Raw genomic sequence first — 16,242 nt, 5'->3', positions numbered from 1 at the left:
CTGTCTCATTCTCTCTCTTTCAAATAAATACATAAAAACTTTAAAAGAGTTCAGGGACGGAAGGTCAGATCTCAAGAAAGAAGCAGGGATGTCCGACTCAAGCCTCCGGACACACACCCACACTTGGCTCCATTCAGGAGACACGCCCCAGGCCCCTCCTTCGGAAGGGTGTGTCCAGGGGGCGGAGGCCGGTACCCACCTGAATCTGAAGCGGGACCCCAGCCGGATGAAGTCTGATCTGTTGGATTTGCTGTTCCCCGGCGTGCGCAGGCGGAAGAAGGAGTGATGCTCCACGGCGCATTTCCAGAGGTGCTTGCAGGTCCGGGCGCTGTCCAGCCGGAACACGAACGTGTGCTCCTGCTCCCGGCCCTGCGAGGCGAAGCACACGGTGCCGCGATCGGTGCGCGCCCGTGACCTCGGCCGGGCAGGGTCTGCGGCGAGGGCGGAGGACCACGGGCAAGCCTTACCTGGTCATCGTCCTCCACCACCACCAGCGTCAATTTGCTCTTTTTAAAATCCATTTTGGTAATTTTAGGCCTGGTCAGAGAGAAAACATTTTAAAAGCACAATCGGCAGGAAGACGATCTACACAAACAGCAGTTTCCTTTCTACGTTTTTTAAGCTTTGATTTGCTCAAGAAATCATTCATTCATTCAAGTGATTTATTTACCCAGAACTCTCACGGCCACTGCCAAACACCCGCGTAGGCGAGAGTACGGTGTGTTTTTAAAGCACGTCTGGGTGTTGCCAATATCCCTCAATGATCATCCACAGAGAATTCCACCACAAAATAGGAAAAGACATTTTTAAGATTAGACAAAACTAAATTACCAAAAGAATAAGCCTATTTTGTTAGCTCCTTCAAAGATTAATATGCCTGTCGGGGTCAGTCCAAGAGAATATTCACAGCCATCTCTTCCCTACAAATAAACGAAGTGACAATCGGTACAGGGTTCTAACAGGTCGTCACAGAGCAGAATGCAAAACAGTTTCCTCGCCACATTACTTTGCCGGCACACTGTTCACACGTGGCCCAGTCGCAGCGCACCCCAAGAGACCCCCAGACTTAACCCACACAGTTCTTACCCTGACAACGTGCATGTCTACCCCATACATTTCCAGCCACTTCGCTTTATTCAGATAGGACAGCTCCGCCTGGGCAGGGCTCTTTCCCCTTAGAAAAACCAACGGAAACACATGTAAACTGTGGCTCGTAACCCCCACGACGGGATTCTGAGGGGCACAGCCACACTGGGATGCTTGGCAGCAATTAGAAGAACAAGGGACACCAATCCGGGTGAACAGGAAAAGGCCTCTATGGACAGACTGCTCTCTGACTAGAAAGAGGACAGATAGCAGCGCTTATAATGTGAGCACAGAAGGCGACGATTTTTGTGCATGGACGTGGCTGTGTCCACGCCAGGTAAAAAGGCCAGAGAGCTGCACCACTGGCTACAGAGAGGACAGTGGGGGGGGGCGGGGGGGGGCGCGCACATGTGGGGCGTGACACCGCGATGCCACAGCCACATCTTCCTCTGCCGTTCTGACCTGGTATGAGAGTGGGCTAGCATCACCTTCCAGTTTCAAAAAAAAGGTCATGAGGCCCCTTTGAAGGAAGGAAGGATAGGAGGAAACTAGGCTCCGTTTCTAAGACCACGACTGACTCAGAGGAGGCATAGTCTGGGAAGGTGGGCTGGGAGGGCAGAAACGCATGAAACTGTCTGCTAGGGAGACCCCAGGGAGAAGGAGGGAAGAGGCAAGGCGTAAACGACAAGGCTGGATCTAGCTGTGGCATCGCATGTCCTGAAATATAACGCTCTACAACACGTGGTCTCAAATACAGGCCACAGACAGAGACCCAGGTGTGGAGGAAGACACGGAGGCAGAGCCTCCTTGCTCCCTCTAGGAGGCCAGGTGAGCAGCGGGGTCCCCCGCTGGAACAAGCCAGTCAGGACCAGGCTCTGTAATTCAGAGAGCAGCAGGAGTGTGGTTCTGTCCTGCCTGTGTATCTCACTATCTCAGGAAAGACAGGTGTCGTGGTGGGGGAGGGGGCTTTGGAAACATGGGACTGAGAGCCACAGGCGAAAAGTGAAAAGCTGGAGCTACAGTTTTATAGTCTTCAACCAGAGCAACTGTGCTGCCACATCCGAGTCCGACACACACTTACAGATCACGAAAGAAACGCATGAGAATGCGAGATGGTACCTGCACTCTTTCCATCTCTGGAAGATATCAAATTCCATCGCTTCTGTCTGATTTGGAATGAACCGAAACTCAGACACAAGCTCTGGTGTGTGTTCTGGAAGCTCGCACTCCCCCAGCTCCGCTGCGAGGTTCATAAAAGGGGAAAAAAAAAACAAAACAGGAGACAGTGAATGCTTTCGGTGATTGCTGCAACCAGGTCCAGAGGCAGTTTGCACAACTGTAATAAAGCATAGGTACCCCCATGTGGAGGACCCCCCTCCTTTCAGGAGGGCTGAACTCCCACCTGGTGCCCAAACGTACATCCAGAATCCCCAAGAATCATCCTCGTGCCTTCCCCACTGGTCAAAACACCATTATCTCAGTTATGACTGTGTGTGTGTGTCTCTCTCTCTCTCGCCTGCTTCTCCTACCCAAGGAGGCCCAGATTATGTTTCCCCCGTGAGGTGGTAGAGCCCAAATCTGCAATAAAAGGCAACTGCAGGGAACGAGGACCTGCTCGGAAACATCCATTTCAGCAGGCTCTCGCGAAGGGTGGGTCCGAGCAGCACTCCCGAGCCTGCAGTGCTGGAGAGGACCAATCAAGCATTCAGTACATGTAGAATCTGGGGGAAAATAAGCCGGGAGAGAGAGGGGAGGAGGGCGGAGGGGAGGAGGAAGGGAGGGGGTGACAAGGCTGCAGGAGCAACTGCGGCAAGTCAGCCAGAACCAGCGCAGACGGGGAACAGCCACGTGAGCAGTCCCAACAGAGAGCCCGGGGCGCCCTGCACACTAGTTGCTCTCGCCAAGTACCCCACAGGATGGAGGGCCTGAGGACACAGGGGGCCCCAGGCCTCCAAGACAGGAATGAGAAAATCCACTCTCCCCAGCCCGGACCCCACCCCTGCAGCTCAGGGGGCGGACCCCAGGATGGAAAGGAATCTTCCAGAGGTTTCTCTAACATCCCGCTACTATGCACAGGGTCCGCATCACCCGGGAGTTTGCTTCTAATGCCCAGTCTCAGGCTCCAGTCCAGAACTACTGATGTCAAAGCTGCCTTTTCACCAGAAGCCCAGGTGATGGGCTCACAGGTTACTTTGGAAAGCACGGATCTGCACCCCTGGCCTTTGAACTTGCATGTGCATCAGGATCACGCAGAGGGCTCGCTAAAACACACACTGTTTTTTTAAAGATTTTTATTTATTTGACAAACAGAGATCCCAAGCAGGCAGAGAGGCAGGCAGAGAGAGAGAGGGAGAAGCAGCCTCCCTGCTGAGCAGAGAGCCCAAAGCGGGGCTCCATCTCAGGACCCTGGGATCATGACCTGAGCCAAAGGCAGAGGCTTTAACCCACTGAGCCACCCAGGTACCCCTAAAACACACATTGTTGAAACCCATCTGCCAAGATTCTGATACCATAGGGCTGGATGAAGCCTGAGAATGTGCATTTCTAGCAAGTTCCCAGGTTATGCCGATGCAGCTGACCAGGGCACACACCTTGAGAAGCCCGGCTCAACACAACAGATCCCACCAACTGATGAGTCAGCACACAGTCATACCGTCTGAACCCCTCCAGTCACAGCCCTCACTAAGTCCCCAGCAGCCTTTCCAATCCGAGAGCCCACTTTTCCGGAGGGACCCAATGGGCTTGCAGAAGGGCTGAGCCTTTTCTGTCCACAAAGACGCAGGACTACCACGCTCAGAGGGGACATGGGAGGGCTGGATGGGACGCTGCCTGACACGGGGAGGGGACCTGGTGAACATCTCCTCACCCTCATTTGCAACTCTGGGCGGACAGGCCCCTAAAATCACCAGGGTGGGCTGGGGCAGGGTGTGCAACTACTCGGTATCTCAAGCAAAGTCACAAATGAGGATTCTGCTCTGGAAATAACGCACCCAGCGAAGGGGAGGGCTGGGCTCCCCGGGCTACCACTGACCTCTGACCAAGTGCTCACCCTGAAACTAGGGGGCTGGTGAGGCTAGCGGGGCAGTGTGGGCAGAGCTCCCCTTCCTATGAACCACGCTTCCCCTGCACCCACGGGCCGAAGGGGGGCAACAGAACCCTGGGTTGAGTGACGTCTCAGCGACACCACTAACATCATCAAGCACAGCAGGAAGAAGCCAGACAATGGTAAGGTTTTCCTGAGACCGGGCAAGGGGGCCCGGGTCCCTCCTCACTGTTGCTGGGCGAGAACCAGCAGGAGCGACACCTAGTACACGTATGCTGAGACAGCACGCCCACCTTCTGAGAATCTGCCGGCCAAATGACACTCACTGTCTGTGAGCTCTGCAGCCAGGGTCCTGGTGGGGTGGGGGTGAGTGGGGTAGGGTGGAAACAGCTCAGACACAGGAGGGCCCGAATCCGTCCTTTACCGTCCACTATCTCTGTGCCACCCGGGCAAGCCACTTAACTGCTCGCCATTTCTGATGCCCCGCCTGTAAAATTGGGAACTGCTGCAAGGACAAAAGAAGATCAGGGGACACACAGCCAACGACGGCCCAATGCCCCCACTCTTTCTTTCTGCCTGAATTAACTTTCTTTCTTTTTTTTTTTTTAAGCTTTTATTTATTTATTTGTCAGAGAGAGAGAAAGGGAGAACACAAGCAGGGAGAGTGGCTGAGAGAGAGAGAGAGAGAGAGAGAGAAGCAGGCTCCCCGCTGAGCAAGGAGCCCGATGCGGGACTTGATCCCAGGACCCTGAGATCATGACCTGAGCTGAAGGCAGATGCTTAACTGACTGAGCCATTCAGATGTCCCAGTAACTTTCAAATCTACCGTCAACTTGGTCCCCAAAAGAGCGTAGCCTTCACTCAGGGCCACTGCGTCTGACCCTCCAGAACACCATCCATTCAAGGACAACCACAGCAAGACATGTCTGCAAGGCTCAAGCAAGGGAGGAAAGCACACCCTCCATTTTATGCAAAGCCAGACAAGCTCCAGTAACCTTGATGACCTGAGGCAGACTGGCTCCACAGGGTCGAACTGGAAAGCAGGCTGTGGCACCTCCCAATGGGATGTGGGGAAAAGAGGCCTCAGAGGGACAACGTAAAAAGACCTCCCCGACTTGTGTGTCTAAGCCTTCAGCCTTCTTCATTCATATGGGAAACAATGACTGTATCTTAAATGACACTCAGTTGTGGTTCCAACTCAAATGGGTCATCTCCCCGAGAAAGGCTCACAGACAGCGACCTCATTCACGCCTGCCCCAGCTCTGAAGTGCAGCAAGTGGTCCTACCAGAGCTGGACTTTGGGAGTGTGACGATGACTTCATCCCATGGCAGGAAGTGAGGGAGAGTGGAGGGGAGGGGAAGATGAGAATGTATGTGCCTGGCACGCTCATGGTTCCGGACCCATAGAATGATGGCCCCGGGTCGGACAGGGTTGTGACTTCGTCCCGTTAACCACACTGTGACATCTACTGCTAAGCCACCAACTCTGACGGCAGAAACTCCTGAAGATTCAGAAACTCTAGCGTGGATACTACTTGGCCAACTGGTGATATTATACCTGGCCAAAATGGAGAGCAGATTGCCATGTCCCCCAAGCACTCACCATAAGGACTGTTGTATCAGGAAACGTGGACATGAAGCACGCAGCATTGTATTTAGCACAGACATTCACAGAGGACAATATTGTCATCTCTACCATCCGTGCTTTCAGACCTCAGGGGCAAGCTCCCCCTTCAGCCACAGTCTTTGAAGGGCCTCTCCCACTCCATTTGATTCCTTCTGTATTTATTGAGCACCTGCTATATGCGAGCCCCCATTAGAAAACAAGAATTAAAGTGACTAAGGAATAGTATTATCAGGTAAGGGGAGTATCCTGCAGTCATTAAACACCATCTTTACGGCAAAAAATGTACACTAAAAATACCAAGTAGAAAGTCATACAAAAAATTATATATGACTTATCAGAATTACACTGTAAAAACTGCACCCGGCTTATAGACACTCTTGATTATCTGTGGATGGCAGGATGATAGGTTCGTTCGTTCCTTCCTTCTATATGTCTATTGTGCTGCTGTCCTGATATTCTATCATAGATGTGTACTGATTTTATAATTTGAAGACGTAGATCAATTCTAAAAATTGGCAAATACAAAAGCTGGAAGCCAAATCTTATGATGGTATTCAAAATTAATTAGTAATACGCATAAATACATCATAATTAATTATCCCATAGAAGCCGATAAATGCACTGGTAAATGAATCCACAACATATGTCTATCTGATATACTGATAAAACTCCTTATGTGCAGTTACACGTTCGTATCCTCTTAATTAATGTTGGAGACCTTAGCAAGGGTTTCTTATGCATTTTAAACTAAAATCCACCAGTGCCTAATATGGAACAGCCAACGTTGACAACCATGCAGGCAAACCTACCATCTAATGGCCCACCTCTAAGCAAATGACACCTTGTCAATGCTTCTGGCCTGACCTCTCTGCTGCAGCCAGATGTGAACACTCAAGAAGCTACTGGGGATCCCCCTGGCACCTCTCAGCCAAGAGGCCCTTCACAGGAGCCAACTGTTCTAACCATTCACTGTTCCCATCACCTGCCACAGATCTCATGACCAGGTCCTTCTCCTGCACCAATAATGTTTTTTGGGGGGTCTGTGTGCGCATGCGTGCGTGTGCCCCCTGCCCTGGTCAGTTTCCTTTTATTACAGCAACACCTTCTAACGGCAGCCGCAGCCCTGGCCTTGCTCCAGTCCTTCCTCCCCATCACAGACGGTATGCTCTTTCTAAACGCACACCTGACCAGGCCTGCCTCCCTCTTAAGAGCCTTCAGGGGCTTGCTGCTGACAGCATGAAAGTCATGCTGTCTAAACAGGGTTCAAGTCTGTCCACTTCTCCGGGTTCTTAAACTTCGACCCTCTGACACCACGCGACCGCTGATGCCTCTCTGCATTTCCCTACTCTGTGTCTTGATTCCTTTGTGCACCCTCATCCACTCATCCCCACGAAGGGCCTTCGCCTTCTAAGCCCCCTGCAGCAACTATGCTACCTCTCTGTGGTTCTGCCATGTCCTCACGGGACCGCAAGCTACTTGGACATGGAGGCCGTACTGTATCCAATTATACCCCAAAGCAGAGAACTGAGCCTGGTACACGGGATCATCAATCGCTGAAACAAGAGCGTAACATTAAAATGCTAATTACCACCAAAGAAGAATGTACCTTGTAGACAGAGAGCAGCTAATTCCACAGCCGTTTCATAGGGGCATTTCAATCTTGGGGGGAAAAAGAGAGAGAGAGAGGAAATTAATTCTGTATATGAACTTTAATACTCGTAAACCATACAAAATATCATTAAAGTCATTTTTCAAAAGGTAGTGATATTTAGATAATGATTTTTCCCAGCGGCTTCTATTTTTGCTGCCCACATTAAACAATGCAAACAAGCTGACTTCCGCTACCTATTTCCAAAGTCGGTCTCACCATCTAGCAAAAGCACCCAACCCTGGTATAGTCTCTCTCCACCCTGCGGGCAATTTTACTGGATTTGGCAAGGATGGGGGACGTATGGGAAATGAAATGAACAGCCTTCCCTTGCCTTGTGATTCTGAAACTTACTTGATCTAGTACATGCGCCTTTTCAAGCTGTCTTACGTCTTTCTTGAAACCAGGTCATAATGTTAAAAATAAGCAGACAGACACACTATCTAACACTGCCAGGACAGCTGGGCACACTCAAGCGTTCTCGTAAGTAGAAGGGAGGCAGACCCACGGAGGGGAATTACTACACCTCCAATCACTGATCTCATTCACACTTCAAATTACAAACTGAGTCAGAAAAATAATAATGACATCCATTGGTACAGCACTTCATAGTTCTTAAAGCCTTTCACATGTATGGCCAAATGCGGTCAATGCACAGAGTTTATAAGCCCCAAAGACGGGTGCTCCCAGGGCTCCCCCACCCCCCACTTTAGAGATGAGGAACTGAGTGTTCACGTGTCTTGCTCAAGGCCACCCAGCTGGAAGGAGGCAGTGCTGGGGACCAGGGCACCACTGTGTATATCAGGTAAATCAGGCCAAAGTACACGGAAACTACAAAGTACCATAAAAATGCAAGATGTCGCCATTAATATTTTTCCAAGTGGAAGACAATTACTAAAAATAAGAGGCCTTTCTTAGGAGGAGCACAGTATGCAGAGAAGGAGAGAGATAGAAATACACACACACTCGTAATACACACACCGAAGATTTGTAGTGCATGACTGAAAAAGGCAAATGTATACACTGTACAATCTACTTGTTCCATGGTATATATCGCCATCAAGGTTTCTATAGCGTATGTTCGATGCAGAGCCTGCAAATTCGGACATCACTTTTCCAATTTCCTTCTGAGTGTATTCAAAATCAAGACAGGCTCTTTTGAGCATCAGGGATCCCTTTTTGAGATTCAGTACGGCCTTCATTTTCCGTGGAATAGAATATGGTCAGTATGTATGTAGAGAAGTGACACAACTGTAAGGGCTAGGACATTGGAATTTCCCATCCTTAAAATGAATGCTGCAGGCGAGACCAACCACATGGGTACCAAACCCCCTTGCGCTCACCAATCATTGTCGCCAGAGGCCTGGTATTGAAAAACCATTTTTAAGAGGGGAACAGGAAATGAGGCGAGATGTCGAAACCTCCCATCAGAGTCAGAACATAACCCGTTTCGTTGCTTAAATGCAGATGGTGATGAATGAGACTTCTGACTGCCCAAACGCTTGTAAGTGTATACATACTAATAACGTATCTTGCTTGCAAATACGACAAAAGCCATTATGAATGGGGCAGGGATGTGATCAGGGAGAGAATTATTCCCAAATGCACATCACTTAAGATAGTAAATGCTCTTGGAAATGCTTCAAGCCATAGAGTAATCATTTAAAACAAGATGACAATGACAGTGATACAAGTATTAGACTCACTTTACAATGCCTGGTGTACTTTTTTTGAATTTTGAAAAGGGAACAAGGGTAGAAGAGTTAAAACAACAACAACATCAACAGTGATTTAGAAATATACTACGATCTATCCTGCATTAAGAGTGAGAACAAAAACATACTTACTTTCCTGAAAGAATGTCATGCCTGAGTTGTAAAACAAACAGGTACCTGATAAACATACAGAAAAGTCAACAGAGGGTCCCTCTTTCCCAGCCGCTTCCAATCCCCAACTGCCCATCACAAATACCACCCCCGGCACAGCCCACAATTCCGCATTGTAAAAAGGAGTCCAAATCAAATGAGAACTTTTGGTGGAAGCATCTCCTCTTGAGTCTCCAGGTAAGGCCTCCCAGAACCTAGCTAGGCAGGTGAGCGCATGTATAGGATTTGCAAGATACTCAGAGGATGGAACATGGAACACAGCACAGTCCAGTGACGGCCTGGGCAGCCCCAGCGGTGCTCGAGAAGAGGAGAGCTCACACACAGGCATGCGGCGTGTCCAATCAGACAGACAGGGCGGAGTTCCCGGACGTGGCCCTCAGCCAGTCCCACCAGCACATTCTGGGAAGGGTGCAGCTGCTTGTATCAGAAAGTTTACAGCTGCCAGTAGTTAGCAACTGCTTGAGGCTTTTTTCCTGATACAGGTTAACTGCAGACTCTGTCTTTCAAAAAATAATCTTGTGTACACACACACACACACACACACCCCAAAAATCCCGGATCTGGGCTGCAGGGAGTTATGGGGTAACGAGAAATGGGGAGAGGAAAGCAGCAAATAACACAAGTGGAGTTCACCTAAGTAAAAAAAAAAAAAAAAGAAATTAAGCGTCTTGGCTTAACTAAGTGGTTTTTTTTTAAACCAGGAGGATGTGGGCATCAGAACCACTTATAGTGCTTTGTAAAAGCCAAAGCTACCCACGCTCCGCCCCATACCTATGGAATCAGTCTTACATGCAAGAGTGGTCCCCAGGAATCTGATTTGTTCAAAAGCGTCCTAGGTGTTTCTGATTCACACAACCCTGGTTAAGAATCACCGGCTTTGACGATGGCTAGAAGCAGCATGTTTCGTAAAGGACTCTGAAGAGGAACTCGAGAATAATTTGTTTGAACTTGGAAAACAATGCAGACGGTCACTCTCTGTTGGAATGGATCTAGGAGCATGTGGGTGACCCAGAAATCAAAGGATGGGGGAGCTGAAGGTTCTAGTACATTCCAGAATGTTCCTGCTTCCGACAGCTGCTTTGCCACCACTGAGCTGAGTACTTACATCAAAGAGAACACAGGGCTGACATGGCCAGAACTTCCAATTTCTACAGGAAAACCTAGCTACGGAAGGCCAGTAGGCCTCTCCAGGGTGGAGAATGAGGACAAGCAGTCTTTAAAAGTATTCCTTGGGGGGTCATCTCCAGGCTAATGGCCACCACCATGAGCTGACATGTCACCGCTACGTCAATCACACAAATGACAAAGAGGGACATCTAAAGCAGCGGAAGGCTGGGTAGAGAGTCTCGCTGCCAGAAGGGTAAGTGGAGGGAAATTCTGTACTTAAAATGTTTTTAAAGTCTCTTTTGCTTCAACACTGTTTCTGAAGTCCAAGAGACAGGCATAGGCGGGCACAGCTCAAAAGAAATCCAGCGGGGCTGAAAGATAACATGAAGGGGTTCCAACAACTTTGATATTGGAGCAATCAAGGGAACACTGTGCAGCCCCTTAAAAAAATAAGATGGCAATCTGGGACTAAGAAATGCTCTTCCAACACCTGATTTTCCCTTGGTAAGGCTACCAAAAGGGAAGCCTTTTTGTACCTAGACGAAAATAAAGTGCCCTCGAACGACTCACCAGTTTACGCTCAGCTCAACAAAACAGAAACATGGTAAGAAAATAAAATCTTTAAATTCTGATTTGCTAAGAAAAAGTTCAAATTAAGCAAAGGGCAGATTTTCCACAGAAGACAGAGACAAGCACAGGGAGAGTACAAACAACTCTTGCTCAGAACTGAAAGCCAGCAGACAGAAGAGGAGGCAGATCCACAACACAGGGAAACCGTAAGTTGCAACGCAAGTGCTACGGGAAAGAGGGAAACCTTGTCCTGCATGTTGTCCTACCTTGTAAACTCTTCACGAAGGTTGTTTGGTTCCGAAGAGTAATATTTAACTCGAAAGTGCAAAGCATAAGAAGGTCCAACTGAACACACAGGAGATGGAAGGTTGAAGATGTTGTCCCCCAGTTTTGAAGATCAGAGAATGGACAAAAGGAAAAACACGTTAAATCTAGTCATACTCACACTTACACCGGGGAGGATGCAATAGGGCACAGAAAGCTAGTGAGTTCTTTTCAATCCTCTAGTCTGGAAAACTAAAATGTGCTTTCGCGTTGACAAGGACGGCGCAGCTAGTAACTCCTTCTGGAATAAAACCCTAACCGTCTAGATGAATTACTAAGTGCTGACATTTTACTTTCACCCAATTGCCATGATATTCCAAACGGATACTAGCTTCCTACAAAGTACGAAGTGAGCTAAAGGAAAGGGACACATACACATCAAGGGTTCTGTAACCTAAAAATACAGTGAGGACACTGGAAAGTACTACATGTTTTAAAATGACCCACGCATACACAACCCTGAAGACAAGGGCTTGCCACACCTGTTAAATCGGAGAGCTGGACCGGATTGTCGGAATGCCAGCCTTCCCATCCTCTGAGTCCACTTTTATCACTCGTTAGCAAATGAATGTAATAGGCATAAAGTCATGCTTCTGAAGAGCATATTAATCAGTTCTCATTGGCAAGGGTGCCTGATTTCAAAGGAGAGTGTAGTCTGTTTTTTAATATCTACCAAAAACCCTTATCCAAATTTTAAACTCTAACATTTGGCCAGCCTTAAGAAATGAGAAATCGTCCACTTAAAACAGAATCTATTTTAAAACGCTCCCAAGTCCTGAGGAAAACACAATACCTCAAAACATTGGCAAAGGAGTTTTACTCTCCGATCAAAGAAATAAGTGAGTATGCTAAATTCTGCTTACTTACTTTTCATCTGCTTTTTTATGGGTTTGGAATGATCCAGCCAGTGCTGAAAGAGAGAAAAGGTTTCTTTAGGAATAGTTCATCAGCTGGACAACACAGCCCGCATTTACCCTCCTCTACCAACTTCAGTCATTCTACTCATGAAACTAGGGATCAGACCAGATCAGGGTTCTCAGCCTGGGGATCAGCAAGCTGTGTGGGATGGTATTAAAAGAAAAAAAAAAAATCCATGCTTAGGTACAATACATTTTTTCAAGCGAGCGCTAACTTTTCAAAGAGGCGCCTAAAAGAACTTTAAACCTTTTAACTAATTGATCTGTGGAGGCCCTTTCTGGTCAGTGGAGTGTCGACCGGCTTTTCCTTCTAAAGTTCTCAAGATATACTCCATTTTCTCCTAAGTCACCATCAGCCTAGGAAAGACTACCAGCCACACTGGCAAGAGCCTCTGACCACACATGGGTCTTGAAGCTTGTCAGTGTAAATGTTAAAATTAGAAAACCCAAATTCATGACCCCTTTATTCTTTTGCCTGGAAAAGGACCCCCAAAGAAGCTGGGAAGACAGGCAGAGATTTATTTGCTGGAGATAATTTTGCTCTGGTCAACGAGGACATTTCAACTTCCCGTCATTTTCATCAGAAAGAACACTTGCGTCCCAGCCACCCCTGCAAGTCATAAAACCATTTCCCTCGTATGCAAATTCCTCTATCATGTCTAAGTGGTTGATACTACACTGTCCTGAGGAGCCTCAGCAGCTTAACTCCCAGGGAAAACAGTACTTAGTTAGGACCCTTACTCTGGAAGGCCCTCCAAGCGATCCCAAGCCCTGGAGGGCAGGGACGGTGCGCTTTTAATCCTTCTTCTCCTGTCTCCTGCCAGGCACAGGCCCCTATTAGATTCTTGAGAAATAAATACAAGATTGATATAATTTTTTTTTTTTTTTTTTTTGGTAAAGGAGGCAAAGAGGAACTGGCCACGCACTGAAACGTGCCCGTGAGGGTAATGTCTGGAATGACCCAGCCAGAGGCGGGGGGTCTCTCCCCGGCTGCTGGGAACCAGAGGCAGGTTAGGGACTGTAGACCGGTCTCAGGAGCAATCTCAGCTCCGCACATTCTAACCACGAGGAAGGATGGGACTGAGGGAGTGCGGCGTACTCTACCCCTCACCATGGAGCCCATTAAGACTGTGTGGGAGGAGGGGAACAAGGAAACACCAGAGCAAATAACAGGTGACTTAGAACACAATCAGCTGTGAGCAGTGCGAGGGGAGGACGTGGGCTTCTGCCATCTCCACCCTCCGGCTCAGCAACCACGTGATGAGGGAAGATCCGCGCCGCAGGACGCGACAAGCGCAGGCTGCTTGCTCTCCTGTTAATAGCCATGAGTTGGAAATGACCTAAATGTCTATCGACAAAGGATCCAAAAAAATGGCTCGTCCTTGTGGTGAAACACTATTCAGTCTTTCAAACGGATGTGGGTCTCTTTATCCACATGGCAAGAGACCCACAGCTCAACACCTGATGAAAAGGAAAAAAAAAAACAAAACCCAGGATCCCGTTGATATAAAATTATTATTTTCTATCAAGATATGTCCAGAAGGATTTATAGACGTGGATGTGGGGCTGTGGGTGCGGTTTACTTTTTTCTTTTTTTCTTTTCTGCACAATTTTTTACTTTTAATGAGAATACGATCTTCAAGGCGTGAGCCAGACTGTCACTCTCATTGTTCATTCCATGGTTTGCTTAGCAGGCAGGTTTTGAAGATCAGGTCGCCCCGTCAGAATGCCGTGTCACTGCTGCCCTCAACCAAGCAGAAAACCTCGGACCTTAGCCTCTGGGAGGAGGACAAATCCAGACCTGATAAACGTCTATTTACTTTCCTGCCAAAGTGTCACACCAATGGCGATGACTAAACTCCTTCCCCTCACTTTGAAATGAATGTACTATTACCATGCAAAGGAAGTTCTCCCCACAACCAGCCTTCTAATCTTAGACCCAGAGGCTCAGAGCTTCAAGGGGTTTGTCCCATTTCTTCCCTTTGAGTCCCCTTCTATCTGGAATAGAACCCGTTTAGCCCCCTGTTCCCTCCCTCCGCGGTCAAACTATGATCTCGATCCAAGTCGGACCTGTGTTGTTCCCGTGGCGATGGATTTCAACCCTGGCTGTGCATTGCAGTCCCGACTACCCAAGTCCCACCCGAGATCCATTAAACAGAGTCTCAGAGCATTACTATTTTTTAAAGGCTCCCCATGTGCCCATTAAATATTTAGTGCTGAAGTCTTCCCACATCCTCCTCTGACCCAGGAACATAGCCTACCGATCTTGGGGATCTTGACACATCTACAACCTCTTCTGAAAATCATGGTCTATGCTTTGTGAAATCTCAAGCAATTTCGGGGTTTGTTGGCCAGATGTCTGTGGTTGGTGTTAACTGACAGTTCACGGCTAGTGCTCCTCCTGGACAGCAGCCTACTTCTTCCTCTGGCCATGGTGGGTAAGGAGCTCCCTGATCCGTGTGGGGCGGCTGGCCTCCATCCTTCCTGCCCAGCCACGGGGCCCTGCCCGAAGCAGGACATACCAGAATGGAGACCTGTGAGAAGTCTTTGGCCCACTAAACTGGGAAAGTCATCAGAAACAGTTTCATTTTAAAAGCTCCTTGGCCCTATTGGGAGGATTCAGATCAGGTTTGCTTGCCTGCATCAGAAGCAATAAGAAATCCAGCCATAATCCTAGAACAAGAGATGATAAAACCTATCTTGTATCCAACCAGTTCAAAATGACCTGACTTTCTACTTAGCTACAAGGAGGTGACCAGACTCTGATTACTTGTGTTCTATCCCAGAAGACCACCTCATGATGAACACCCGGGTGCTACGGCCCATCGTGGCCTTTGGTCAATCATATCCCTGCACTGTCCTTGCACAGAGGCCTGCATTGAGCCGCAGTGGGACCAGTCTCAGATGTTCAGCTAAATATAGCCACACTGCCTGTCGGCAAAGGCCAAGGCGAATGGCTCCAGCCCTCTTAAGAGACCCTTAAACCAGTCACTGGGGATAGAAGAGGGCATTTCTAAGTTCATAGGGCATGACATTTAACTCAAACCCTCTAACAGGTGTTAGAAAGGTGGTTTCTGATCTGAACATCTCATCCAAGTCAATCTGGCAAAACCCTTTCCGTAAATCAACATGGCAAAGCCCATCTGTCCTGACAGTACATCAGTCTGGAACCATGACGTGGAGAAGGCTGGCTGTAGAACTGAGCTGTCCGAAATCTGCACAGAAGCCCTTGAACTGTGATGGCCAGGAGAAGCTCAGGGGGCCGACAGGGTCTAAAACCCGCCTGAACACCCCCTGAGCCCTCGCCATCACGTGTGAGGGCCGCGGCTCATCGCTGGCTGCCCAGGACCTGTAGAGTTTCTTCGCTCACAGAGGGTGTCTAGTTCGCGGTTAAATCGGAGCTGGAAGGCATGTGGAGAGATAATCACATCCAAGGGATGAAAAGAGAAAGAAGGGAAAGGACACTTTTGGCGCTTACTGTGTGTGATGGGATTTATAATAAGAAATATATATTTGGTCTTGGTTTCTGGCACAGAGCTCTTAAAACCCTTGGAATTTTCTACACTGTAAGAGCAATAAAGGTGTCCTGACAGTCGTAACAAAGCCCTTTCAACCCCACCTGAGTTTATGTCAATTGAGGCGACTTTCAGAAAGCACCTGAGGATAGGGACTCGTAGCCAGGGGAACTAACCTGTGACTAAGCTTACTTCTGACCCCTGGGGACCGGGAGGAGGAAGAGTGGGGGCCGGGAGATTGAATCACTCACCAATGCCAAAATGATTTAATCAATCCTGCCCTTGTAGCAAAGCCTCCGCAAAAACTTAAAAGGCGATGTGGTGAGCTTCCGGTCTGGTGAACACACAGAGATCTGGAGAGAGTGCCTTCCCCACCTACGGAGGGATCGCTCCTTCTCATCCACAGGAAGCCCCGTAACCTCACATCTACCAGCTATGCGAGATTTCCTTAGGGACTCATCTAAATCAACTTTAGAGACCCCTCTATCAATAGCTTTCCAGCTAGCATCAATATTTGCA

The 16,242-nt window shown here is 48.5% G+C and overlaps 1 protein-coding gene across 7 annotated transcripts in view; it reads right to left on the bottom strand.

The window, feature by feature from the left end:
- The window catches only part of EPB41L4B (erythrocyte membrane protein band 4.1 like 4B), a 121,863-nt gene that overhangs the window by 65,248 nt on the left and 40,373 nt on the right, over nt 1-16,242 (bottom strand). For all 7 annotated transcript variants that reach the window (XM_032306937.1, XM_032306938.1, XM_032306939.1 and 4 more), the window contains exons 3-11: nt 12,159-12,201; nt 11,234-11,312; nt 9,252-9,296; nt 7,363-7,415; nt 2,206-2,326; nt 1,087-1,174; nt 832-920; nt 468-537; nt 200-369 (exon numbers count right to left, since the gene is read on the bottom strand). In XM_032306937.1, the coding sequence (XP_032162828.1) occupies nt 200-369; nt 468-537; nt 832-920; nt 1,087-1,174; nt 2,206-2,326; nt 7,363-7,415; nt 9,252-9,296; nt 11,234-11,312; nt 12,159-12,201 (758 nt within the window). The remainder of the gene's footprint in view (nt 1-199; nt 370-467; nt 538-831; nt 921-1,086; nt 1,175-2,205; nt 2,327-7,362; nt 7,416-9,251; nt 9,297-11,233; nt 11,313-12,158; nt 12,202-16,242) is intronic.

This window comes from Mustela erminea, chromosome 12 (assembly GCF_009829155.1).
Source record: "Mustela erminea isolate mMusErm1 chromosome 12, mMusErm1.Pri, whole genome shotgun sequence".
NCBI lineage: Eukaryota > Metazoa > Chordata > Mammalia > Carnivora > Mustelidae > Mustela > Mustela erminea.
This window is presented reverse-complemented; position numbering and strand designations above follow the sequence as displayed.